Genomic DNA, 27400 nt, shown 5'->3' with positions numbered 1-27400 from the left:
ATAGAGTGCACAACGCTCTGACAGGTGTATGATCTTGCGGTTTAACAATGTTTGATAATATACAATAAAATAAATATGTTTGACACGTTACTCATAAGATTGTGACATTTTCCACGGAAAAAATGTTTCACAAAATGTTTCAACTGTCACAAATTCTTCTCTTCTTGCGTTGCACGACAGAACCGACAACACGTCAAAGTGATCACAACCAGAGCTAAACCGATGAAGTAATTCATTGATTATGTGATTGTGAAGTATTTTAAGTATTTTCAGTATTGCTTAAGTAATTTTCAAATAAACAAATGTGAGTATTTGCTGCTTGTCTTCTTTTGAAGGGTAAAAGAAGACACCATTTGGGTTCAAACGTTTCTTCAGGATAAAAACAAACGGTTAGGTTCATTTGGGCTCTTGGACATTGTGATGGACATTTCACTAGTTTTTGACATTTAAAAAAAATCAATGGTATAAGCGGTAATTGAAATAGATTTCAACTGGAATCACATGTTTCATGGGTAGCCTGAGTGTATTTTGGGATATCACAATGAAGTACAGTCAAGAGGGTAGATCAGAGGGACACCAACACTCTTTGGGAAAGCCACCCAGTTAAATAATTATACTCAGTGTGTGTGGTGACCCTGTGCTTATGCGCTCTGTCACCAGCGACCTATTTACCTGTGATGACGTTAACGTCGGGATAGGTGTTTTCACACAGCTCCACGCCACAGCTGTCTCTCTCAAACGCCTCTCGCAGCTCCTTCTTCACGGCTGCAGATCCACATAGACGGTAGAGACCCACCACCTAACAAAACGCACATGGACACACACGTAGGTCAAGTCAACAAAGCATTTAAAAGAGAGGCATTTTTACAACAATATCGATCAAGTCTGCACTCAAAAAATGTGCTGGACAGAAGCCAAAACTTTGGTCTGTTTTACAAAAAGGTAGATTTAGATTATTATGTATTTTTGATTGGATGCTGGAGGTCCAGCACCACACCAGCACCAGTATTCACTCTTTACTTATTTTTACCAAACACACCTTGTATTCACCCTTCATCTGCTTACTATTGTAATCATATTTCTCCATATCTCAATTCTGCCTCAAACTAACTCAGTAATGCAGTTACACAGAGACGTTAGCTAACATTAACCACCATAAGCTACTAGTCACGTAAGGCGGTCGTGGAAAAGTTCCAGAGAAGATTGAAAGGAGCAACAGTTTGTTTTTGTTGATTATGAATTCTACTTCTCAATTGTAAGATGAAGATCTGATTATTTCATATTTCAAATGATATGTAGTCTTACTTTAAAATGCTGCTGTGCATTATTTGCAATACATCTGTGCGTTCCATCACTTGGTTTATTTGAAAATGACTAAAAGAAGGAATGTGCTGTGTTTTGCCAATCTACACTCAAGAGATGTGATGATATTGTCACATCTTTATGAGCATTAAAGATGGACCCGCTACGCAGTAAACCATCAGTGTTTCTTTATCTAAGCCTCCACAGTGTGACCTACAGGAACTCTGTAAATAACTGCTTTGATGTTTTCCAGTCAGGCTTTCGACAGCACCACAGCACTGAAACTGCTCTTGTTAAGGTTTTCAACGACATCCACTTAAACATAGACAATGGCAGAAGTTCAGTCTTAGTGTCACTAGATCTCAGTGCTGCATTCGACACGGTCGACCATGCCATACTCCTAGAAAGACAAAAAATCTGGGTGGGACTCTCTGGCACAGCACTTAACTGGTTTGAATCCTACTTGAAGGGCCGAGAATACTTTGTGTCTGTAGCTGATTACACATCAGAGCTGACTAAAATGACATGTGGTGTTCCCCAAGGTTCAATACTGGGGCCTCTTTTGTTCAACATCTACATGCTTCCACTAGCTCAGATTATGGAAAACAACAAAGTGTGTTATCATAATTGTGCAGACATCACACAAATCTACATAACTATGTCACCAGGGGACTATAATCCCATACAAGGGCTGGGTAACTGCATTGAACAAATCAACAACTGGATGTGCCAGAATTTCCTTCAATTAAACAAAGATAAAACAGAAGTAATTGTTTTTGGTACCAAGGATGAACAATTGAAAATCACCGCTCAGCTTCAGTCACTGATGTTAAAACCCACAAACCAAGCCAGAAATCTAGGTGTAGTTATGGATTCAGACCTCAACCTGAACAGCCATATCAAGACAATTACAAAATCAGCCTACTATCACCTGAAGAATATATCAAGGATTAGAGGACTTATGTCTCAACAGGATTTGGAAAAACCTGTCCACGCATTTATCTTCAGCAGACTGGACTACTGTAACGGTGTGTTTACAGGTCTCTGTAAAAAATCCGTCAGAAAGCTGCAGCTGATTCAGAACGCTGCAGCTCGAGTCCTCACTAAGACCAGGAGGGTGGACCACATCACTCCAGTTCTGATGTCTTTGCACTGGCTTCCTGTCCAACAAAGAATTGACTTTAAAATCCTGCTGTTGGTTTACAAAGCACTGAATGGTTTAGGGCCAAAATACATCTCTGATCTGCTGCTACCTTATGAACCATCCCGACCCCTCAGGTCGCCTGGGACCGGTCTACTTTCTGTTCCCAGAGTCAGAACTAAACATGGAGAAGCAGCGTTCAGTTTTTCTGCTCCACATATCTGGAACAAAGTCCCAGAAAGCTGCAGGTCTGCTGAGACCCTCAGCTCATTTAAATCAAGATTGAAGACCTTTCTGTTTGCTGCTGCCTTTAATTGAACCACATTCAATTTATATATTAATCAATTTCCTGCATTTCTGCATTTTATTTCTTACACTGTTTCTTTAATTGTTCTTAAATCTCCTTTTCTTTTGCCTTATGTTTTGATGCTTTTAATGGTTTTATGTGAAGCACTTTGAATTACCTTGTTGTTGAAATGTGCTATACAAATAAACTTGCCTTGCCTTGCCTTGAACAACTTCCTCCAGACGCTGACATTTGATAGGTGAAACTCGGCACCGATGGTCTCCTTGTTATGTTGGGATTAGGCCCGGCTACAGACATACCATACTTCCTCCTACATGTGTCTGTCTGGTATGTTGCATAGCAGAGCAACTGGTGTGGTTGCCCTGGTAATGTGTTAAGTCAGTGGGCTGTGAATGGCGGGTCGGGTCCAGTTGCACACAAATACACACACACACGCTGCTGGCCCTTCCGGGCTCCAGCGTAGGAGCACTATAAACTGTTTCCCCACCAGCTCTCTGTCGAGTCCAGCAGTGTTTTCTGAACCTCACACGAGAGGCAGAGAGGCGCTAAGATTAGGCGGGGACTTGCCTTTGTGTGAGGGTAAACAGAAGTCACTGGGCACAATGAACAACAAGTCCATTGAGAAAAAAACAAAACAGTCTCTCTTTGGATCAGAGTGCAGGCGGAGAACAGCTGTTAGCAAAAAGAGGACTTGCACTTATGCACTGCGGCTGCCACCGGGCAACACGACAGGCGGCACCAGCCAAGACCTACGTGCCGGATAAGGCAGACACAATGACCACGAAACCAAATGAGTTCCCCCGACAGGAATGTCCTCAGTGACTATGGGGTCAGTTCTTTTTTTCTTTTTTGATCTGGGATTAGCTTAAAGACTTTATAGAGACATCAAAGGAAAGTACATTTGAACATATTTAATGCTCTTGAGTGTTAGACCAATTAGTCCACCGAGTTGTTGACTTCCTCTAAAGAGGACTTCTCTTTGATCACCTTTCTAATCAACACTAGCAGGGAAATAATGATCTGTTATCAACTTCAAAACTTCCCACATATGTACGTAAACATGTGATAGGAGAGCAGACATGCATATGAGCAGTCCACGACTACACAAACACAATAAGAACAATGTCATCGTCGATTAATCTACCAATTGTTTTCTCAATTAATCGATACATTTTTTGGTCAATAAAATGCCATGTTTCAAATGTCTAGTTTTATCGAAGCATCAGTCTGAAACCCAAAGATATTCAGGTTACTATCCCACAACACAAAGAAAAACGCAGAGTTGATTCGATTCTTAATCACACATTGATCCATTTCTCCTCTTCTTTTGGACGCATAAACACAAAATATGTTCATCAAACCACAAAATACTTTGAATTATCCCTTTTGTGTCAGGTCAGATCAGTATATAAACATGTGTTCTCTTGTAAGAATATCCAGTGAACCAGGGGGAATTAAAGGGGAGCCACAACTAAGCGTCTTGTACTTTTTAACGATGTTTAGCACTATTGAGCTGTACTATCAAATCAGAACAGCATCAGATTTTATATCATTTATATAGTTTTAATCTACATAATAGTCAGATGCCACATACAGCCCAAATATGGCTGCAGTCCTGTCACGTTTGAAAAGAGCCATTTCAGAATATTTACGTAACAGAGACTTGTGTTTGTAAGCCCAAAAGCCATTCCTTTACTGATTCAATGTCTGACAATGGCTTCAGTTTGGAGGTCATGTATGGTAGTGTGTGGGTTTCTGGGATAGATCCTCTTTTTAATGGGTCCTGAGTGCTCACATGCATAACTCCAGTCTCTCACACAGGCATTATGTGCGGTCTTTTCAAAACACCCACAATCATCCAGCGTCTTAAAAGCCCTTAGGACACTGATTTCTAAGAGACTCTGAAAAAGAGTCCCCATCAAACATCCACATAATCATTTGTAAAGGCACACCGCTGCACGCCTGGCCGTGCGGGCTTTAGTGACACAACCTGCAAATTCCTGTGGGATCTGGTGTCGACCCGGTCCTAACCTCTGTCTGCCTGCAACCTGGGGGAGCCCTCACACTCGATCTCACACACTGATAGTCTGTACAAAGTCTACTCTGCAGAGAGTGGTTAGAAGAAGCACTGCGAGGGACAGGGGGCAGGCAGTGTCAGATACTGAGTAACAAAAAAAACAAAAAAAAGGAGGCAGAGGGAGAAACTGAGGCCAACAAGGAGAGACAAAAACAGATGGGAATCACTATATGGCAACACTAATCAGCATGTATTACACAAACAGAAGAAATCTGAGCTAACAGGTTGAAAACAATTGGTTCAGGAGAGCAACAGCTGGGCTGTGAAGAGAGCATTCTGGGGATTTTGCACTTCCATAGCAGGTATCTTTCCTTCTTTTCAATTGGAATATGAAAGGTCTTCGTGACATTCATGCAATGATTGGATAAAACTTCTGAAGGGAAATGTGGCTCAACCTAAACAATTCAACTGACAACTAATGGTACTCATACTAGGCCTGAAAGCCCCCTTTACTATTCATAAAGACAAGTCAACACTGCACTTATGTCTCGTACGGTGTTGAAATGATAAGTTGATGAAATCTTTCATCAAACACAAAGGCCAAACTGGTTCCAGCTTCTATTATTGGATAGATAATATATTTGAGTTTTGAACTCTTCCTCAGACAGAACAGACTATTTGGAGAGGTCGAAATGGGCTCTGGGACATGTGATGGGCATTGTTTAGCTTTGGCGATTAATGGAATAATAAATAAATAATCATCATATCAATTTAAAAAAATTGTAACTACTTGTGATTGACAAAACAAGAAGTCTGAAGTCACTTTTTTCTGACATTTTACAGACCAAAATGATTTAGTCTATAAAAAGTTTAAACAACTATAAATAACTACTCAATAGATGAACGGATGATAAAAACAATCACTAGTCGGTACTCTAGTCTCATGCAGTACCAACTATGCCATACAAGCTCATTACCTACCAACATGAAAGAAATGTAAAGAGACCTGAACTTTTAACTTGATATCAATGAATAACATCATTTGTTGTTACTACTCCTGCTAGAAGCCCGGCATGCTGCACTGGTGGCCGAAGGCGGGGTCTGATTTGACAGACAGGCTCTTTGTAGAGGCCTAATGTTTGTCTGCCGGCCCCAGGCACCCGCTTCCCCTTGGCATGCCCCCCTAGAGTGATCAGTCAGGAGCAGTGGCCAGACACTTTTACTGCCGCTGTCTCAGCTCTAATTAAGAGAAACGCCGCCGCCTCTCCCTTGACTTCAAAGACCACATGAAATGGGGGGGGGGGGCAAAACAAGAGATGATCACATGATCCAGGGGAACACTCCACCATCAACACCACTTCCACATCAGTCTCTTAAGTCTGAGTTTTTCTCCTCTATGAATAAAAGTGGCAGCCCCCCCCCAGGAAGTGCAAGACATCTCTTGTGTCCATTCTGCTCAGGCCAGTCGTCCAGCATTATAACTGGAGCACACTGAGCTAGAAGGATGCTATGAATGTGGGATTATTTCTCTCTCTATTCTCTCACACATCCCATACAGACATGCATGATATAATTGTATCCTACCAGCCTTCTTTTAAAACGAATCCACGTCTGTTTTCAATTGACAGAATAGGATTCGAATGGCTTACATGTACTGTGTATAGGATTTGCAAATTTTCTCCAGTTATATTTCATTGTAAGTTTGACATCTTTGGGTTTTGGACTGCTGTCACTTTGAGCTCTGGGAAATTATTTTCAATAAATGAATTACTATTCTCTGTGACGGTAATCAAGAAACAATCAGAAGATGAGATGATAATGAAAATAATCATATTTTGCTAGAATCATTGGTCAATTCATCAATCGAGTGAAAAACAATCAGCAAATTTGACAACTAATCAATCATTTATAGAGCAAAAAATGTTCTCTGCATGCATTTCCGAATATGGTTGGGTTTTTATACGGTTAGTCATAAATACAACTAGGAATTTGAAGATAATACGTTGGACATTTGTCACTCATTTCTGGCATTTTGTATCAATCGATTCATCACAGATAGAACAGATTGATGAATAAGGGAAACAAAAGCTGGTGAACATAGCTTGTCACGGTGTCACCTGATTGACTTGTTTATCTTTCTTTAACCATTTTTACTCTAAAAGCCAAACTCTTCGTTCGAACCGCACGCAGACTCACCTGGCAGCCTCTCTTCTCGATCTCATTGATGCACTTGCTTATAAGCAGCGGCACCATCAGTCCCGTGTTCTCCCTCTCCACCACCCGCCACGCCTCCACACCAAACACCTGTGGCTCCCTGTCTCCGTCTGGCCCACCATCCAGCGAGTTCTGCCACTGCTCCATCAGGGTCAGCTTGACGTAGATCAGGCCCCGCGGCTCCAGCTTCACCGCCAGCTGGTGGCAGCGAGTCACCCGGAAGAGCGCGGGCAGAACCACCGTGCCGTGGCAGCAGACGCGGTTGCGTCTTGGCATGGGCTCCCAGCTGAACACCACCAGCTTCAAGTGCTGGGCGTTCTCCAGCTCGATGTTGAAGGTGTGGTCCATATCTAGGAAGGTAGTTCGGCATGTGAGGAGGGCAGTTCGTGCTTTATTAACGGAGTCCACTTGGATGGCGCAGTAGACGTCTCTGGAGTCAATGCGTGGAGGTTTGAGGTCCTCAGCGCCATAAAAGTGCAGGCTCATCAGTCCGGAGATGTACTGGCTGCACTTGGGCTGCTCTGTGAAGCTGTAATGGCGGAAAGCATCGATGTCCAGCTCCGTGCCATTGAGTTTAGAGCTTCCGCCTGCTCCCTCCATCTCCTTGCCTTTCCCTCCCTTCACCTCTGCAGAGCCGTGCTTCCCAGATTTGGCCACAAGCTCAGGTGAGTCCCCATCACTGAGGTAGCCACCTTTACTGGCGGACTTTGAGCTGCCGCTGCTTTTCTTCTTGCTGAAGCTGTGCTGTGTGGACACACTGCTGTCCAGGTGGTAGCGTGAGATCACGTTACGGCTTGCCTGCCCACCCCCAGATGCAGCTAATCTAGGAGGGCCTGAGGAATGGGGGATGGCCTCCAACCCACGCATGTTGTTTCGGGGAGAATGGGCTCTGGGCTCTAAATGACTGCTTCCGTTGCCGTTGTTGCCGTTGCTGCTACTCGGGGTCCCCTTGATGCTGAGTTTCCGGCTAAGCTCCGGGAGTTTCTTCATCTTCATGGAGATCTTCCTCACGGTACGCGGGGACTTGATCTTGTCTGGGAAGGACCAGTTGATGGAGCTGCTTTTCTTCGCTGGGTTTGGGCTGGAGGGAGGGGAGCTGACAGCATTGGGCAGGTCAGGACCATCTAGAGAGGAAAAAACAGGGCAAGAGAAAAACGGATTAAAAGCAGAGCCTGGCGTATTTTGAATTCAGATTATTCTTTGGTTGACACTTTATGGAAACATTTTCACAGAAAAATTCTGTGGCAGGAAAAATATTTAGAAAGACATTTTTTGGATTACTTTTTGGAACAAATGGGTACGACCAGTCACAAGTTCTTACGTCTCTGTAATCACTGGTTTCACCAGACGAGCCACCTCACTTCCATGATTACAAGCAACTGTTCAAATGTCCATTGAAGACAGACAGGAAAGAAAAATACTAAAACCAAAAGCAAAGTGTGCATGAGGCATGACTTACAGTCCCTCAGATAAGCACTACACCTTCATGGCACATCATCAAGGGATTTGGTTTACATGCAATCGAGTAATCCAGCGACACAGACACACAACAGGCAGCGCTTCATAAACACTTTGTCACGCTATAATACAGTTAAAGTCCATATATGTAAACCTAGACAGTGATTTGGATAGTTAACGGTTTTCAAAGATGTAATTGTTCACAAAGAGTTTCCATGAGGCCCCTTTGGTTTAAGTGGGCTTCATTCAATCAAACACCAGGGAAATTGAAGTGGAATGTCATTAGCTGCAGCTCCAAGAATAACAGTGGTCTACAAGAAGGGAAAGGTCTGTCTAGAGACACCAACTGCTCCAGGGCTGAGCTAGAGTTACTCAGTCATCATTCAAGTGGAAATAAATCCATTTGGATTGGACCTTGTAGGCTGTTCTCGCCTAACTAGATGTCGACAACATGAAATGTTAGGGTCTAGAGTTCTACGCAGGAGTAACAGCCACTGTTTCGTCTACAGGACTGAGCTGTGACTCCAAACAGATTGCTTACCCAACAGGAGCCTTTCTGTGGCTGGGCTATTAATCATAGAATGTTGGAAGCTGCTATACTCAACAATTCAATTGAATAATGTCAATGAATTATCATAGTCTGCTGTTCCCCTCAGCTCCAAAGAGTATTTTAGTGTCTTTCAGTTGATTGTTTTGGTTTTAAGGACTGCAACCATCACGACCCATCCAACCAATTTCCACATTCTAATAATCTATCTGGCAAGAAAAATAGGAAGAGTTGGCATGGAGCCATTTGAGTAATTAAAGTGGAATTTGTCAAAATATGAGCATCCTGCTATTTGACCAACGGGAAGCTTGAGCCGATCTCAAACAGAAAAACAGCTGCTTTCTGCACTCAGCACCCTTTTGATAAGATTTCCTCCCTGGTTAACCACGTTATACGTCACTGCATGGGTCCATTGGAGATTAAGGCTGCACTACATGTCTCTGCAGGACGGGTTTACCTTCCGTACGCCTTGTGGGTAGTGCCTTTAGATCTGGCCTAGATGGTATACAAGACACTAATTCCAGGGCCTGATGACACATTTAGACATTTACTTTGATGATCATATAATCCATGATTTTGGATTGCTCATTTCAAATGTTTTTGTTGTTCTCATCGGCGAATTACTTTCTCTGAATAAACCTGAGAAGCAATAGAGCAATTCTGTCAGAGAGAAACAAAGAGATACAAAGTTGAAAGAAGAGAGGGAGAGATAAAGAGAGAGCTTGACCCTGCCAACATCACCAGCTCTATTTTCAGAGGGGACCTGCTGTGCTATTCTGGGGCGAGGGCCCACAAGTGAAAAGAGGGAGGCAGAGGAGGTCCAACAGGATGGAGAGAAGGGTAAGATGGGGGCAGGAGCAGGGTAGGGTGTAGCCGGCAGATGGGGGACAAAGGCGCCCCTTGTCCAGGCACTCTGAGGTCTGGATGGTCGACTGGAAGGCTGGCAAGCTGGCTGGTGAATGTACAAATGAACACGGCTGTTCTCTCACATTCCTCACCAAACCATGTTTAGCCTCCTTTTCCCCCCTGGCTGAGTAGCCTTCCCTGTCACAGCTTCTTGCCAATAATAGACACAGAGGCGCTCTGAGAAGGGAGAACATGGGTGGAGGGCACTGGAGGTGCAAATTCGCCAACATCATCTGGGGTGGGGTCGGGTACGCTACGAAACTGTAATGTATCAAAACTGTTCAAAGCGTTCAAATGTGGTTGTATAGTAGTAGGATGCCATAGCTTATTTATAGTAATGACACTCCTGTCTCTAGTTTAAACTGGTTATAATTCATTCATATGAAATCACTACAAGTCAGAGCAGAGAAATGGTATCATTCACCGATGTTCAATGGAATTTGATCATGTTGGTATGATCCTACAGCCATCGTTTTACAATCATTATGTGGTCCAAATGAATGTCTCAGAGCAAATCATGATCAAAAAGTGACAAAAGGAGTTTGGAGCACAGTTCATTGCGCTGAACATAAAATGTATTACCTTCCATATGCTTTTGCGTGTATTTGCCATACTGTGATTATGGTACGATAATGTGCGAAATTTATGCTAATACAATACTTTTAGTTTTCAATGCCAAAACAATACTTGTTAGTCGTGTTAAATAAAGACGTATTTTAGTCTTAAGTCTCTAATTATCTGAGTGAAGAATAAATAAAACAATTGTAGGAGCATGACCAACTATTATGGACCAACAATTAGTCCATCACACCTCATACTTTGAATATCAATTTCAGAAAAATACTATCATCTTATTTAACTGATTTCAATCAAACTGCTGGATCATACCTTTAATAATGCTGATGCAGCACACAGAAAATAAAACATCAATGTCCATTTACTTGATTATGTAATACTCTCAAATACTCTCATCTCACATAACCTGAAAGCCTTTAAGAGTGAGAATCAAAACAACTGCCATCGGTGTCCTGCTGTTGTGCAATTGAATTGACAATCAACATGAACTGGGGCAACGTCCACTGGCCCATGTAATGCAGATCAGTTCACGACTGTTGCATGGTTAATGACTGTGGCCACACACACACACACACACACATGCAGCTGTGTCCTCTGTAGCCTTTGGCCGTGTGGCAGCAGCCAGAAGAGTAACGTGACACCTCACTAGCTGAGGTTCAGGGGCGATGGTTTGACACCCAACCCTCCAGGGCCATGTTCCAGGGTCAAAGGGCAAAGGGTCTGCATTTCTCTGGGTGACACCTGAGCCGGGTAACTATGTGCACCCCCATCGCATTAAGACGCACATGCACTCACCATATTACTGTAACACAAAGAGAGAGTGCATGTCAATATGCATGCATCCAGACAAACACACACATGCCCTCGATGACCCTGCAGCCCTCCCTCAGGCACCCGGCCACTGACACCTCTTAACAAAGCCCAGGAATTTATGACGAGGGCTTCGCACAACGCTGGCACCAAACAGGTGCAGGAGAAGGGTGGGTGTGTGTGTGTGTGTGTGCGTGCGTGCGTGCGTGCATGCGTATGTATGTATGTATGTATGTATGTATGTGTGTGTGTGTGTGTGTGCGTGTGAGGGACAACCTGATCATTATCAAATAGCGCTGGTATTTGTATCGTCCATCGTGAGCCAAATTGCCCCTCTAGCCAACGGCAAGATGTAAATACTACTCGGATAATGGGAAATTTCCTCCTGTGATACAATATTAGGGACCTTGCCAACAACAATGTGTGTTTGTGTGTGAGAGAAAGAGACACACACACTGAGCATACTCTGATAAGCCTTGGAGGGAGACAATAATCTGCTGTCCCTGATTACCCCTGTAAAACCACTTGTATTCACTTGAGTGTGTGTGTGCGTACCAGCATGTACACCAAATGTGTGTGTTAAATGTAAAATCAGAAAAGACCAGGGTGTGCTGACAAACAAGGAGAGTGTAAATAAAGCGGTGAATGGCATACTTGTCCTGTAGTTTCTTCACTCGGTGACCGTGGCCAGGCTCTGTGCTGCTTCCTCTCCTTTTGGCTCTAAATCATTCAGTGCTGGAAGGCCTTTCAGGGGCCGCGGGAGCCCGGCCGTTTCATTACAATGGTTACAAAACCCCTGCTAATATATCCAAGCATGCCGGCCCTCTCACTAGCACAACATGGCCCCCTGCCAAAGTAGCCCTCACGTAGCCTAGCTCGCCTGTCACTGCAGGCATTCCTGCTCTGCTGTAGCTCAACCGACAGAGTGGCTGCTGATTCTGGACAACCTGCAGCCACACCGGCCTCGCTGCACTGCCACGATCTGAACAACAAGGCACTAACAGCTACGTGATGAGTGTTGGCGACTGACTTATCTTACCTCAAAACAAACCACATTTCAGCACTCAGCATTTCGTGGAGATACAATCTTAATTGAATGGTTTTACGAGTGGAATTTATTGTTGCTGGCACAAAGAGGCAGAGAGACACGATACCTTATCGGATAAAATAACAGCAGTGCGAAAACAACAATTAATCAAAAATAGTTTTTGACAAAGGATTAAAGGGTTTCTGTAGTGTTTAATAATGGAGGCACCCCACCGCATCTGAATCAACGATTGTGATCATTTACCTCGACTACACTGTTGTTGGTTCCAGACCTTCAAATGTGAGGATTTGCTACTTTTTATCAAAGTGAATTGAACATCTTTTGGTTTTGTCAGTCCAGAAACTGGCAACATCATTTTGGGCTCTCATGGGAAATTGTTGTGGGCATTCTTTTTACTTTTTTCCCCTGTTTTATTGAAAACAAAAAATTCAGAAGATGAATCAATAATGACAATAGTAAGTTGCAGCCTTATACTGATAGTGGTTGGGGGTTATAAACACCCCAAGAAAACCTCTCATTAAATACACGGTCAAGATCAGATTCTACTAAACTACAGATGCTATGGAGACAGAGCACAATTAAGTCCCGCCCACAACAGAGGGGGAGAACACTTCATCGCTCTCCATTGACTTCATATTGTGTGAAGGTGCCACACAACAGAGAAAATGCCTTAAAAGCTGCTGTGTGGTGGGATGCAATACCAACAGGGTTAAGAACCCAGAATTTAGGTTTTATCTGCCGAACCAAAAAACATGAGTATACAAACAATAGGTAGTTACGTAGTTATTTCGGAGTCCCTTTTGTCGGTTTATTTTCCGTTGAATCACAGCCAAATCAGTTTATGTTGTGTTCCTACAGCTGTAGTAAACAGCGACCCGGCGGCGCGTTGGACGCGATTTTGCAGTGCGTCAAAAAATCAACGCGACCGGTGTGAACGCAGAATCAGTATGCCTAATGCTGCGTTCACACCAGTCGCGTAGCGCCGGAGAGGGGGCGTGGTTTATCGACTGGAAGCCGTTTACACACACGCATGTATACACATAGTTTGGTCCGGTCTCTGTTGATATGAGGTATCGTAGAGCTCTGGGTGAACACAGACGGCTACAGGATTTATTTCCTGATTCAACAACGGCAGGAAGCCAGTGATGACAGGGGGAGCAACTCAACGCTGATAGGCTATCGCGCCACAGCGTCACGCGATTATGTCGCTGAAGTTGAAAAATTTCAACTCGCGCGTTGCAGATTTTGCGGCGTCCACCGCGCCGCAATAACGCGTCCAACGCGCCATCGCAAAATCGCAGCGCGCCAGTCTCATCGCGTCTGTGCATAGACTTTGTATGTAATCTCGACGTGCGTCAAAAAATAAACGCGACCGGTGTGAACGCAGCATTACACTAAAGCCTTTTGACAGTATGCAACTTGTGTTACAGTGGAATGTGGATAAATCAGATTATGCAGTATTATGTTTGCAAGTGCCATAGCTAACTACAGTAGCTAACGCATAGCTACCTTTAGCTTGCTAATAGCTAACCTTATAATCTTTACCATTATTTGGCATGCTTAAATCTGGTGTTCTTAGCTAGCTACAGGCTTTTTGTTAGTGTTTCAGCCCTTGGTTGCATATTGTGGTGCCGATTGTTTCGTGTTTTTCAGAATTTGACGTGTTCGCTTTCTCTATTGTGATCCCCAATGCATACATGACCAATTAAGGAAGGATTATGCATTAGTGTACAGAGATAAAAATCCTTCACTCATCAAAACAGAGACCAGAACAGTTTTCTCCAGCTGCTCTGGTAGTGAAATGAACAGACCAGAAAGAAAGAGCCATGAGAAAACTATGTGGCCCGAACTTCACATCTCGCGCCAAGCTCAGGAATCTGCTCTGGTTTTGAAGTGCTGCTCTCACAATGTTGCCCCTCCGAGTTGTTCTTCCTCCAAACCCAACCGTGCAACCGTGCAATCGTCAGCAGAGATTAGATTCCACGTTTGCGCTCAGAGGCTTGAACTCTCATGTAACTTTAGCAGGCCGGGCCAACTCTCAAACGCAGCAGGCAGCGTGACCAAAACAACCCCCAGAAATAGCTCTGATCCCATTCTGAGCACCGGCCAAGTCAGATTCCCCAAACAGGCGCTACAGAACAAGAGATTGGGAACACACCATGCTCACCACCCCCCAAAGTCCATCAATCATTATTCTCCATACAAATAGAGCATTCAGATGGACAAAAGTCAGTCAATAGGCAGCACACGAGGAGTCTGGAGTGTATCCGGTGAGGGTAAAAGAACCAGCCAGCCGGACAGAGGAAAGCCATAGTGGCAGAGAGTCATCTACATCTGCACTGCTTCATTAATTCAGCAGGCGCTCCTATTCGTGCTCAATCAACGAAAGGCCTGTCAAATCTTTATCCCTGCACATAGAGTGGAGTCTGTAAGGGCTCATATCATTTGTGAATAAAAGATTAAAAGATGGGACTAAAATAGTGGCGTTCAACACTGTGGCTGCACTCCTTGTGTTCTGTACTTAAAGCTTACATCAAAGGTAATTATTCCCGACGAGGCATCGGTACATTTCCCAAAATGTGGTGAGGCAACACGTGATGCGGTATCCTAAACATTCAGTAGATGCGGTAAAGATATGGCTCACTGTGGTGTAACAATGATGCTTCCACCAGCAAACGCATGTGTTTACTGAGGTTTAGCTTGGTACAGCATTTCCTAATCTGCTATTTCGGTACACGCATATATAAAGCTTTGAAATACTGTTGTATCATGATTTTCTTTGGCCTAAAAAAATTGATTTATTATCCACCAGCCAGAACCTGGCAAAGCATCTTTCTGAACAATAACCCTCCAATTATTTATTTGTATTAAATGTAAATCTTTTTTTTTTAAGGCTTAAAACAAACTTTCCTGTGAGCGAACAGCTCATCAGCTATTTCAGTGAGCTGAAGCCGTAAAGGTCCAATTTATCTGACAAATCAGTGGAAAATATACAAAATGTTGTCTCCTAAAAAATAGGCCCAGCTTGACCCTGTACTGTGGAGATGGGACACTGAATGAAGGGTGGAGTGAGCACCCACAGCAGGCTGTTGTCCTTTTCACTCCCAAAACCATCCTCCAAGCCTCCCAACCCAGAGTGGAGGAGGAGCGCAACGTCATTCTGCAACCAATACAAACTGAGTTAAGAGCAACCACAACACACACACACACACACACACACACACACACACACACACACACACACACACACACACACACACACACACACACACACACACACACACACACACACACACACACACACACACACACACACACACACACACACACACACACACACACACTTCTGTAGGTACAGGAGGCTTCTAACTAAAGCAATATTTTAGCTTCCTACCTTTTCTTTTGATTTGGCCCACTGCACCCACAACACACACAAACAAACAACAACCAGTAATGACGGTTTCCTCCTTGATGACGCGTCGCCGGGCTTGTTGCTCTTTTTAGTTGCAGCGATGTGTGGGATGGCGTCGCCAAACCCACAGGAATCAATTGCAAAGTCAACAGGCAGCAGAGAGGGAGGCAGTTCCGGAGCGGGAGGGAGAAGAAAAAAACCACTTCTGCTCCCGCTTGTCATTTTCACAGCGACCGCTCAGAGCACCAGTAAACCCACACTATCACAGAACTGCTACACTCATTAAACAGAAGCTTATTGCAGAATGTAAATGAGGTGAAGGTCTTTGAATGGTAGCACGTTGATGGAAAATTAATCACTTTTAAAAGGTAGACAGCTCAGTGAACATTAAAAAAAGCCTTTCTTTCCACAGAAGCTCAGAACTAAATTTCTTCTCCGTTAAAACTGCTGAGCAAGCAATGCAAGCCTCCAATTATGTCCACTCATCTGCTTACCCGACATAAAAAAAGGCCCTGATGACACCAGCTAATTTCACCTGTTCTGCATATTAGGACTGTAACATTAAAAAGGTGTAGGCAGAAATAGCCTAAATATAATTAGCTCCATGCGCTTTGATTCGTGCCTTTCCTGTGCCGGAACACCGAGACTAATTCGGGACTGGTTCAATCCTAATCCTACACGGAGAGTCTCTCAGGACGGAGAGTTTTGCTGAGCCCCACGTGATGTCACAGAGAGAGCCAGGGAGTTTGATGCCAGTCAATGAGGATCAAGGAATTTAACAAGCCAATCTAACCTGTGTCCTTGTACCGGGCAGATTTATTCTGGGAGATAATTCAACACCTCAAGAGGCTAGGAACTTTCCACTCTGTCAGATAAACCGTTTCTTTACATGTATGTGTATATATATGTCCGCATATGTACGGAAAACCGAAGCCTACATTATATTCTTTTATTGGTAGGAACAGGTTTCAATGACTTGTGGTTTCAACTTTTAAAACGGTTGTATTTCACAGGGGAAAAAAAAGACATTTCTGAGCTCATTTCATGCTCTATTCCTGCAGTAAACTGTGGCTGTGAAGACTAAAAGCTTAAGTGTTACTTCAGCCTCTCTTTGTGCTCCTACAACTGGAAATGGCTGTTGCGTGCCACAGAAAAGTGTTGTCAAAAGTTGTAATTATAGGCTCAGCTCAAGATGTGCCAATTGGTTCAAACTACCATGTTGCCACATCAGAGAGAACAAAAAGTCGGAAGTTAGAAAAAAGCAGACCGAGCTTATTAAGGGACAGGGAGCCGTGTGCTGGCTGTCATCATTACGCCGTCGCTGTAGACCAGAGTTGTCAACAATCTCCAGCACACAAGTAAAACAATTAACTTGTCTTAATTCTGCAGGTCTTTAATCTGTATTTTTGCTTCATCCGCATACACAATAACAGCAGTGTTAATGAGCAAGCTTTCAAGGCGAGAGTTCTTTAAAGAACCTTTAAGAACCATCAATTTACGACGTTCACAGTCCTTTGTGTGAGCTGCAGTCACAAGCAAGTAAATGGATATTCTTTCCTCTGAGGAATGCTTGTTGAATTACTCCTGGCCAATGTCTGTCTGAGTTTAACGAATGAGGAACACTGATATGGAGTGATATGATTCGACAGCCAAAGCTCCTTTCTGCTCCTATCAAACAGAGCAGAACAAGAAAAAGAACTAGGAGCTAGGATGGCTACATTTGTATTTTAAACTCAGCAATGCTCTATTTTTGGTGCCGTACCGTCCCAAACGTAACACTTAAATACTTTATATGATTCTAAATAGAGCTGTAGTAAACCAGGAATTACTTGCAGCTAAATAAGTCTGTTGATTGGAAACGATTTCAACAGCTGTAATTTCTGCTCACGGTGTGGGCAACCACAAAGATCTGAGCGACTGTCTGAGAGACAAAACGAATTGGCCCTCGAGCAGTGGCCCAAAGTACTGCGAGGGAAAGACAGAATGAAAAAGTCGACAAAAGCAGGGAGGGAAGGAAAGTAAGAATGAGTGGAGGTGTGCATGTGTCTTTTTTTGTGTGCCATACCTGTAGCTCTGCTGGTGGAAGGCCCCCCCTCCTCCGGTGGTTTGCACGCGAGCATCTGTCTGTGCAGATGTAGTGCCTCTGTGGAATGTACAGCGTTCCCCTGACTCCCATCTCCTGAACCACCACCGCCGAGGCTTTCCCCGAACGCCTCCGGCCCGACGGTGGCGCTGCCGCTCCCCGGGTTCTTGCCGCCATGACCCGCATCCCCTCCCCTGCTGGGCCTCCTCTGGGACTCTGCACCGGGGGGAACCCGCAATCGAAAGGAGGGTCGCCGAGACATCTCCAGTTCATCATCCTCAGGGATCGGGTTGTACCAGATCTCTCCTTCATCGTCCGCGTCATTCTCCTCGGCTGGGTCCACGCTCCGAGGGTGAGGAGACACCTTGGCCTGACCGACGCTGATCTAAACCGAGACAGCAGTTTCCTGTTAAACTTTTGTTGTTATATTTACAAAGGGAACCGTGGACTTTTGAGGAAAAGACATGATGTCACCTGAACTGAAACATTCAGCAACCACTGTCCCAAGTCACGTTTCTGTCTTTACGAGATTTAGATGAGACGCTCGACACCACTCTCATGTTTGTATGCTAAATATCAACCGACACATGACGCCACGCAACACAAAGAAAGCAAATGTGCATATTTCCCAAATCTCGTGCAAACACAGAGACCCTTGAAGCTGACCTGAGGCAGGTGCAGGCGGGCTGGCCGTGATGAAGCTCCCCCCGAGTGTCTCAGGTGGTCTGGAGAGGGACTGGGAGGAGGTGGCGGCTGATGGCAGCCCTCCTCCTCAGCTCCCAGCATTCCCTGCAGCTCGTCCTTGGTGCAGGGATTCTTCGCGAGGGAGCTCTGCTGCAGCCAGTTGCGCTTCTTGGAGACAGTGATGGTGGTGAGCGGTGGCCGCCATGACAAAGACTCACTGGCCCTGCCCACCTCACGGCCATTAGCACAGGGGGATTGGACATTCTCAATGAAAGCTGAGGGCGTGATGGAAAGAGAAAGAGTGAGAGTTACAACTTCTTGGCATAAACAAAACGCAACTAATCATCTTCATGATTTAAGTCATTATTGAAGTGATGTTGACGGCTGAATCGGATGTTTATTGTCAGACTATTCATGTTCTGTCAAGTTGAAGAAAACATCTGCATCAAGAAACCACAGGTGTGGAAACGCTTAATAATGTGATGAGGTTTGATAGTTTTCCTCTCTCATCCCTTCTCTCATTCCTGTCTGTCAGTCTCTGAGTGTGTGTGTGTGTGTGTGTGTGTGACGGGCAGAGCGAGGTGCTGAGGGCAGGGTCCTGCTCTGACATGTACAGCAGTGCTCGAGTAAAAGACTGTTTTGATCCTCAGCGGCTCCCAGACGAGCCCCTCCACATGCTATAATGACAACTTCTCCTTTCCTCAAGGAAATGCATTTTCATGCGCGCCAAGCTACAGCCACCAAATTACAGACTTGGGGAATATTTTCACTTTACAAAATCGAAATCTAACAGAGGGCCTGTATGTGCATGAGTAGCTGTGCTGCTAAAAAAAAAAAAAAAAAAAAAAAAGTGAATGAGTCAGAAAAAAACTACGATGCGTTTGTATTATCAATCCAGAGCAGTCCAATGGAAGAGAACTGAAGTACATAAAAAAGTCACATGGTTTCAAAGTACATACCGTAACTCCAACTCAGTCGATTGAAACAAAGGTTGTTTTTTTTTGTTTTTTGCTTGGTTGCTTTTATTGACGAAGCCCTGAAAGCGGCAGGGAGAGAGCAGAGGGCTCCACTGGGATTTAATTTTCTCTGGAAGTCAACCAGTCTCTCTGAAATCTGCTTCCCTGTGATCTACACGGCTTGACCAAAAATGAACTGTCACAAACTTGTGGATGGGGAAGAATAAATAAGTTGTAGGAAAAAGGTAGAGAAGAACATTTTGGGAAAAGATTTTTAAAAACCAAAGACGGATCCAAAAACTGCAGACTCTCCTGCTAACGCTCGATCTGGTAAGGCAAGACTGAAGAGAGGCGAGATGGTTACACATGGAGTTGTTGTCAGCATGCCATCGTCTTTCAGGGGTCTTTCATAACGGGAAGAGGAAGCGTGTTCTGACACGAGCAGCATTCCAGACCACAGCTCCAGATTTACAGCCTCGCCGCTGTCTCCTTCCACTGTCGCACTCTGCTTCACGGGAGTTACACCTTCCCCACAGCAACACAGACAGGACACTGGTTTTGACTTAATGAGTTAGAATTTTAGCCATTTTCACTGGTGTCACATGTCAAACCATCACAAGTCATGTCCGGCTCCTCTCAACTTCTCACGTCAAGTATGTCAGCATTTCCCCCTTAACTGCTTTTGATACCAAAAGCCATCTATGATTGATTCATCATTAAACGATAATGGAATCTCTGAGTCTGCTGTTCTTTTAAATAATATTTAATGTACAATAATATACAGTTAGCAAGGGGAGCAGTTTTTACAAGATAAGCTAAAGAAGTTCATTGAAATACTAAACTAAAAAGACATTTTCTTCGACACTTTGAGGCAAAACGCAAAGAACTAACTCGGAGCATTTAAGAGAGTTTCACACCTTTAACAAAGAAATTGGATGGGGGATGGGGAACAATGAGGAAATGGTGTTCGTATCAGCTACAAGAATTAGCCGATCGATTAATCGTTTATTGTTTCAGTGAAATGACTTACGATTTGGGTTTCTCCGTCTTATTTTTTGTCGATTGTAAACTAAAAATGGAGTTTTGCACCCAACAAGCCATTTAAAGACCTCATCCCGGGCTTTAGGAAATTGGGGTCTGTATTCGTCACAATATTTTGGCATTTTAAAGAACAAACAACTAATAGATTAATTGAGAAAGTAACCTGCAGATTAACTGATTATGAAAATGATCAGCTGATTCTATGAAGTTAAACTTTCATTTATGCCAATTAGTATGTTACCACATATAACAAGACAGCTTTCCAAGGAAGTAAAAGAAAGAAAACAGCTCCTTCTCCCGTTGGTTGTTGATTTGGCAGGAGAGGCCGATGACCATCACAAGATCCTACACTGAACCCTGATCGGCACAAAGCAAAGAAAAAGAGAAGAGAAATTTCCATAACGGAGCAAACACCGCCTGGCTCCCTGTGCAGCGATGGCATGAAGGCGATGTGTTCAGGGCACACACACACCCCTGACCTGAAGGTAGCAGATGGCCAGAGCACATAATACAAGGGTGCATGTCCGTGTGAGAACATAAAGAGTAAAAGAGAGGGAGAGGTGGCCGGGGAGGAGTGGTATGGGTTTGTCTGAGGTGCCGAAAGGAATGCAAACACATAAAGAGAAAGCGTATTTCCTGGTTGTGCTGGTATGGACCCGTGCCACATGAGCCTGACAGTAAACCCAATTATATTCATGTCTTAATCTTCTGAATCTTTCTCTGCTCTAAGACAAAACATTGATCCACTTTCCCAGAGGCTTTTCCTTTATTTCCTGAATTCCATCTCTTTTGATAAGTGCAAAGCACACACCAGCTAGTTTTCTCCTTCATAGACAACACTTTGTTGTGAGTTTCAGGCCCCCCCCCCCCCTTCAGAGGGAATCTTTTGCAGTGTGCCATGCATTCCTGTTGACGCTCATTCATATGGTAATGAGGATCCTCAGTGTAGATTTTTCGTTTTACACCCATGCAGGGCTGAGATCGTCCAGGGTTGCATCACATGTCAACACTTGCGTCCCGCTGAGGCATCCTGGCAGCACAGCCTGCTGACGCGTATTGCCACTTCCTACTCAAATTCTTTTCAATATTGCTTCAATAGGCTCTTCAACACAGCGCTGTGCAGGAGCTCCAGATAAAATGTTGCCACCTATTAAATACAATCCAAGGATAATCAATCATGTAAAGTCGTTAGTTTGCCCCACACTCTTTGCAGACACCATCATGTGACCTTTTCATATAATAAACCATCCTGGTATGAACCCTGGTGCCTCAAATGTCTCCTTCATCACCTGATGTGTCTTTAGGGCTACCATTCTGCATAAATCTGTCAGAGCACAGACGCTCCAGACAAAACCAATTTATGTAGAAAAAGAAAACTGACAACTCTGAAGCTCAGTAACAAGGTTTCTGGCACAACGCAGAAAACCAAATGCCACATCGTTCTGACATGACTTGACAGCAGTCAAGGAGGATCATATTACACCTGAACTTTCGACTCATTATAACTTTGAATCCACTAAGCAAGCAAGGATTAATGTAATCAAAATGTTAAGCGATACTGCACTCTGCCTAATCTTTGCGTCATATTTTGGCAAATGTGCATGTTTACTCGCTGTGATTTTGACACTTGAGACCTCTCTCGTGTCTGTAGGGGTAATATGAGGCGACAGCCAGAGGCCGGTTAGCTTAGCTTAGCACAAAGACGACTCTAAACAGTGGGAAACAGCTCGCCTAGGACTGTCCAAAGAAACAAAATCAGACTACCAGCTCTCGCTGATTAACATCTCATTACTTTAACTTATGTCTGCTGCCAATAGTTTAACATCTAACTCTATGACATTATGGGAGATAAGCTGAATTGGTTTCTGGTAAACTATTTCTTTAAAAGCTGTTGTGGGGGAGTTACAAAAAAAAGCTTTTCACTCTTTTTCTGTCTCTGCCTCCCAGGAGAGGATCTCACACTCCTCTGTTTGTGGTGTCTATGGCTCAGTCTCAACGTCGGCTTTGACTGACACACCACTCCTGAGTTCAGATCTGGCCAAAACATGAAGCCTGGATACTGCCTGCCTGCCGGGCAAGCCAAACCCCTGCCACAGCACTGCACAGCACAACACAACTATAAATCCTCCAACTGCAACTACAAACATGCATGTACACACCGGAGATGTGCATATGCATGCTCATGTGCACAATATCACTCACCCACACATATACATAAAAAGTGACACACACACACACACAGCTGTGGGTGATAATCGACTTTTTTCTTTTCACACAGCAATTAAAGGACAAGTCAGAACAGAAATAAATTAGCTGCAGTCTAATTCAGCCAATGTTGTTGTCCTATGACTTCATAGTGAAGTTTCATTTCCAAGTAGCACTCAGGCGGAGGAACAGGTCTATTTTTAGAAAGCCAGAATTATATAAATATTTGCATTCAGAATAAAGCCATAAACTCAATAAAGAGTTTCAAGCCAAGACAAGCAATTCACTGGAGGCTTTGAGAGCTTTGGCATTTCTTTTTTTTCTTCTTTTTAAATGGCTCTTTGTGAGGTGCTGAGAGGCCCACAGTGGCAAGATAAGCCCAGAGCTGACCTTAATAAATGCTTAATCGCCCTTCATTTTGTTCATTCTTGGCAAGGAATTAAGTGACACAACGCAAACAAGTTAAACAACGGGAATGGCATCCTAAATATTCCATCCAGAGTCTCTTTAGAATGCAAGTTACCAGGGAGCTGTCCGGTGCAAACGACTGGGGAGGAAGGCAACATGACAGCCCAACCCCCCCCCCCTACAAACACACAAATGTGTGTGTGTGTGTGTGTGTGGCCTTGATACCACTACCACAGAGAATAACTGCAGTGGCTTCTCCACTGCTTTGGATTCCTCTGGCCACAGCTGTGGAAAAGTTCAGTGGGGACAGGGAAGGGAAAGCTAAGCAAAATGGGGAAAAAATGAGAATTAAGTGGGGGAAAGAGGCCTTGGAAACTAATACCAAGAAGTGCCCCGACTTTATTTGAACTACAACACAGCAGAGGAAAGAGTTTGAGTCGTAAAAGATGGAGCTATGTTCGGGCCAACTGTGGCTGGAAGTCAAACACTGGCATTCCGCACAGCAGCCTCAGAGATCACACTCTATTTCTAGCAGCACAGCACACTGACAAGTCAACAACCGCCATCGATTCACTCTGGAAAACGCTGTCCGAACAACACACACACACACACACACACGCACACTGGCACTCACAAACACGCACACATACAACGCCATGAGCGGTAGAACAAAAAGGTGGTGACATGTCTTTGATCCACACTAGTCCGTTCCCACATCGTGTGCAACAAATGTCAATACAACGTTTTCCACTCAGACAGTGTCCGAATCCTGTGATGAAACGAGCAAACGGCCCTGTTCACAGTCAGTTCGGGGCAGCGTGGACAAAAGGAGCAACGCATGGAGTAAATCCATGCACTACACAGTGAAGTGGTGACTAAATGTATATGCAGCATGTGCACCCCTTGTAATGTATTGCAGGTTACCGTCACTGCAAGGCAGTGTAAAGCATCAAATGATGTAAACGCAATTAAATGTGTGTATAATAAGTTGGTCATTCGTGTCAACATGGATAAGAAGTACCGGGCAAACTCCATCTTGCAGAGGGAAATTTGGTGATATTGCCGACTCTGTAAAGCGTCAACGGTTTCATGACGCAGATGTTTTCTTTCACCACATCACAAAAACATCAGAAAATCATTTGGAATTTTTCGTACAAGTCATTCACATACACATAAACCAACCAACACCATGAAAGACACCACTGCACAGGAGAGAGAGAGAGAGAGAGAGAGAGAGAGAGAGAGAGAGAGAGAGAGAGAGAGAGAGAGAGAGAGAGAGAGAGAGAGAGAGAGAGAGAGAGAGAGAGAGAGAGAGAGAGAGTTAGTTGTCACTGAACTACACTGTGATGTGCGATTAATTTAGTGTTAAAATGCACCTAAATTAGTGTGAAGGACAGAACCCGCCACCGGTTAGAGAATCTTGAAAGGGAAAGCAAAGAGGTCTGAGGTGTCTCGTCCCTTTGCTTTGCATCCAGAAGAAGAAGTGCAGGGTGAACCGCCACCAGAGTTTACTATGAGTGGAGGAGGATGACAATAATCAGACGGGAGGAAGGAGGGAGAGGTCTCTGATTTAGAGGATCCACGGGAGTTGAGGCCACTCCGTGTAGCCTTCCTACCTGGCTGCTGGTGCTGTGGGGACTTGGCCTTGACAGATTTAACCCCTCGGCTGGATGTCGGGACCCCCGCTTTAGACACGCCGAGGTTACCCTGAGGACAGGGCCGGTCCTGGCTTTGGCCTCCGCCGCGGGGCAAAGATGAGCCCTCGATGCGCTGCTTCATCTCAGAGGACAGCAAACGCCCCTTGTGCATCCACTCTTGCATCTTGTTGACAGTGACGCCGTGGCCCTTGTTGACAGGGTGGGCCCCCTGTGCTCGGACGTCAGGGGGCTCCCGCTTGTCGTCGTGACCCTGGTTTGTAGACGCATCCGCGTTGCTGTCCGAAGAACCTGCGAGGCTGTTGACTGAGCCGCTGCGCTCGTCGAGCTGCCCGCCGCGGTCTTCGTCGCCGGCGTCTTGTAGCAGCTCATCGCTGCTGACGGCGTTGCAAAGCACCTGAGGTTCTGACAGCTCGGCCCCTACTCTTGTCTCTGCGGCCCCGTTATCACCACTGGTGTCTGCACCGCCAGGGTTCTGAACACAGAGCGAGGGGCCACCTGCACGCCTGACAGCTCCGTCACTCACAGAGCGCCGTAATGTGGGTCTCCTCTTGGTCAAGGACAGGTTCACCATACTCTTGCTGTTCAGCCGGCCTTCGAGGCCTGACGCGAGGTTCCCACTGAGGCAAAGCAGGAGTGAGTCAGTGTCAGACACCTGCTGGGGGCTGTGGTCGCCTCCCGAGGACCAGGAGTCACTGTCCATGTTTTTGGCGGACAACCTCGAGCACAGGCTGTCCCTGGAGTGGCTACTACAGGAGGAGGTGGCCTGCTGCTCAGTTAAACCACCGCTCATCTGTTGGACATCCAGGTTGATATCATTCATCGCATTGATAAGAAGGTAATAAGCTTCTTTCAGCTGGCTCCTGAGTCTGTCTGTTTCCTGTGCACTGTTGCTACCATCAAGCTGTCCTTTATCCTGACCAGGCTGTGGCAGCTCTGCAATATCACCTTTTGCTCTGATCGTCTCATAAAAAGGCAGAATTTCGTTATCATAATAATCCTCATCTTCACTATCTAAAGTGTATCTCAGTGACCCCTCTGTGGCGCAGAGGGACGCCACGTTAATGTCGCATATTTCTAACTCTGTGGGGAAAAAGGTCGGGCTCTGCAGACCGCCCGCAGGCCCTCTGATGTCCCCTGCGTACTCGGGCCCGTAACTCTCAACGTTTCTGATTACGATGTTTTCTTGCGTGTTTCTTTGCGTGCTGTTTGGACGCACAGGTTCAGCGCAAACGAGCGAGTCTGTCTCCGAAGTTTGGTTGTTGTCAACACTCCGGTTGGCGTTGTGTTCATGCACAGCCACTACTGTCCCTGCCATGTGCCGGCAGTGTCCCCCGTCTCTGAGCTCCGTCCCATCGCCATCAGCAGCAGCAACCCGGGCCTCTGGTGGTTTGCCTACCCCGGCATGCGGCTCTACCTGTGCTCGGTATAAAATGTGATTTGAATTGTCCCCGAACCCGATTGAATCCCCGACGCTGCACTGCCGCGGCACCGAGACGTAGTGTTTCCTCTGGACATGCGGTCCTCCGAGCGGGATCCCCGCAGATAACGCGATTTTGCCGGCGGATCTGGGCCCCCGGTGGCTCCTATCTGCCTCCCCAAACTCGCGCCCCCCAAAGCGCACGTCTCTTTGAAGTGAGACCCCCGGGAGCTCCTCATTAACCCGAACCCTGCCCCCGCTGCTCCGCTCATGAGGACTTGCGCCGGACAGCACTGCGGAGCGACTCTCCCGGACTACTACAACAACCCCCTCTGTTTGCACCATCGCCCCGTCAACACAATTCTCGTACGTACTCATTCTCTCTGTCGTGCAATCCAGCCCCGCGAGCGAGACTGCTACCGGGCGAGCCTCGTCGGAGTCGCGCTGCGTCTGCAAAACTTTTTCTTTACCTTCTCGGCCCCCATTCGCCGCAGCAGCAGCGCAGTATCCACCGCCGACCGTCGCTCCTTTCTTGGATTTCTTCCCCCGGAGTTTCGCTAATAAAGTCCTCCGCAGAGGATCAGCCATTCCTTTCCTTTGCCCCCCAGTTAAGTCCTCCCGGTTTCTTTCAGCACGATGGCTCCAGAAGGAAAGGGCCGAGTGGGTTCTCCTCGCTCGCCGCGGTCAAAGCTCGCCGGGCGGACGGACTCCTCTCCATTCTCCGCTGTCACCTCCGCTCTGTCGCCTCACTCACTCAGCTTAACTGCACCACCTCTCGCTCTCTCTCTCTCTCTCTCTGTCTCTGCTCCACACACGCCCCCTCTCTCTCTCTCTCTCTCTCTCTCTCTCTCTCTCGCTCGCTCGCTCTCTCTCTCTCTCTCTCTCGCTCTCTCTCTCTGCTCCACACACGCCCCCTCTCTCTCTCTCTCTCTCTCTTTCTCGCTCGCTCTCTCTCTCTCTCTCTCTCGCTCTCTCTCTCTCTTTCGCTCTCTCTCTCTCTCTCTCTCTCTCTCTGTCTCTGCTCCACACACGCCCCCTCTCTCTCTCTCTGTCTCTCTCTCTCTCTCGCTCTCTCTCTCTCTCTCTCTCTCTCTCTCTCTCTCTCTCGCTCTCTCTCTCTCTCTCTCTCTCTCTCTCTCTGCTCCACACACGCCCCCTCTCTCTCTCTCTCTCTCTCTCTCTCTGCTCCACACACGCCCCCTCTCTCTCT

At 45.5% G+C, this 27400-nt stretch overlaps 1 protein-coding gene across 1 annotated transcript in view; it reads right to left on the bottom strand.

Moving 5' to 3' along the window:
• The window catches only part of syde2 (synapse defective 1, Rho GTPase, homolog 2 (C. elegans)), a 42463-nt gene extending 15649 nt beyond the window's left edge, over positions 1–26814 (bottom strand). Inside the window, exons 1-5 of the mRNA XM_079267543.1 lie at positions 24732–26814; positions 18488–18780; positions 17804–18206; positions 6964–8105; positions 673–799 (exon numbers count right to left, since the gene is read on the bottom strand). Coding sequence (XP_079123669.1) covers positions 673–799; positions 6964–8105; positions 17804–18206; positions 18488–18780; positions 24732–26778 — 4012 coding nt within the window. The 5' untranslated portion in view covers positions 26779–26814. The remainder of the gene's footprint in view (positions 1–672; positions 800–6963; positions 8106–17803; positions 18207–18487; positions 18781–24731) is intronic.
• Between the last annotated feature and the right edge of the window lie 586 nt (positions 26815–27400).

This window comes from Melanostigma gelatinosum, assembly GCF_949748355.1.
Source record: "Melanostigma gelatinosum genome assembly, chromosome: 4".
Classification (NCBI taxonomy): Eukaryota; Metazoa; Chordata; class Actinopteri; order Perciformes; family Zoarcidae; genus Melanostigma; species Melanostigma gelatinosum.
The sequence above is the reverse complement of the archived record's forward strand: the minus strand, read 5'-3'. Positions and strand labels throughout refer to the sequence as shown.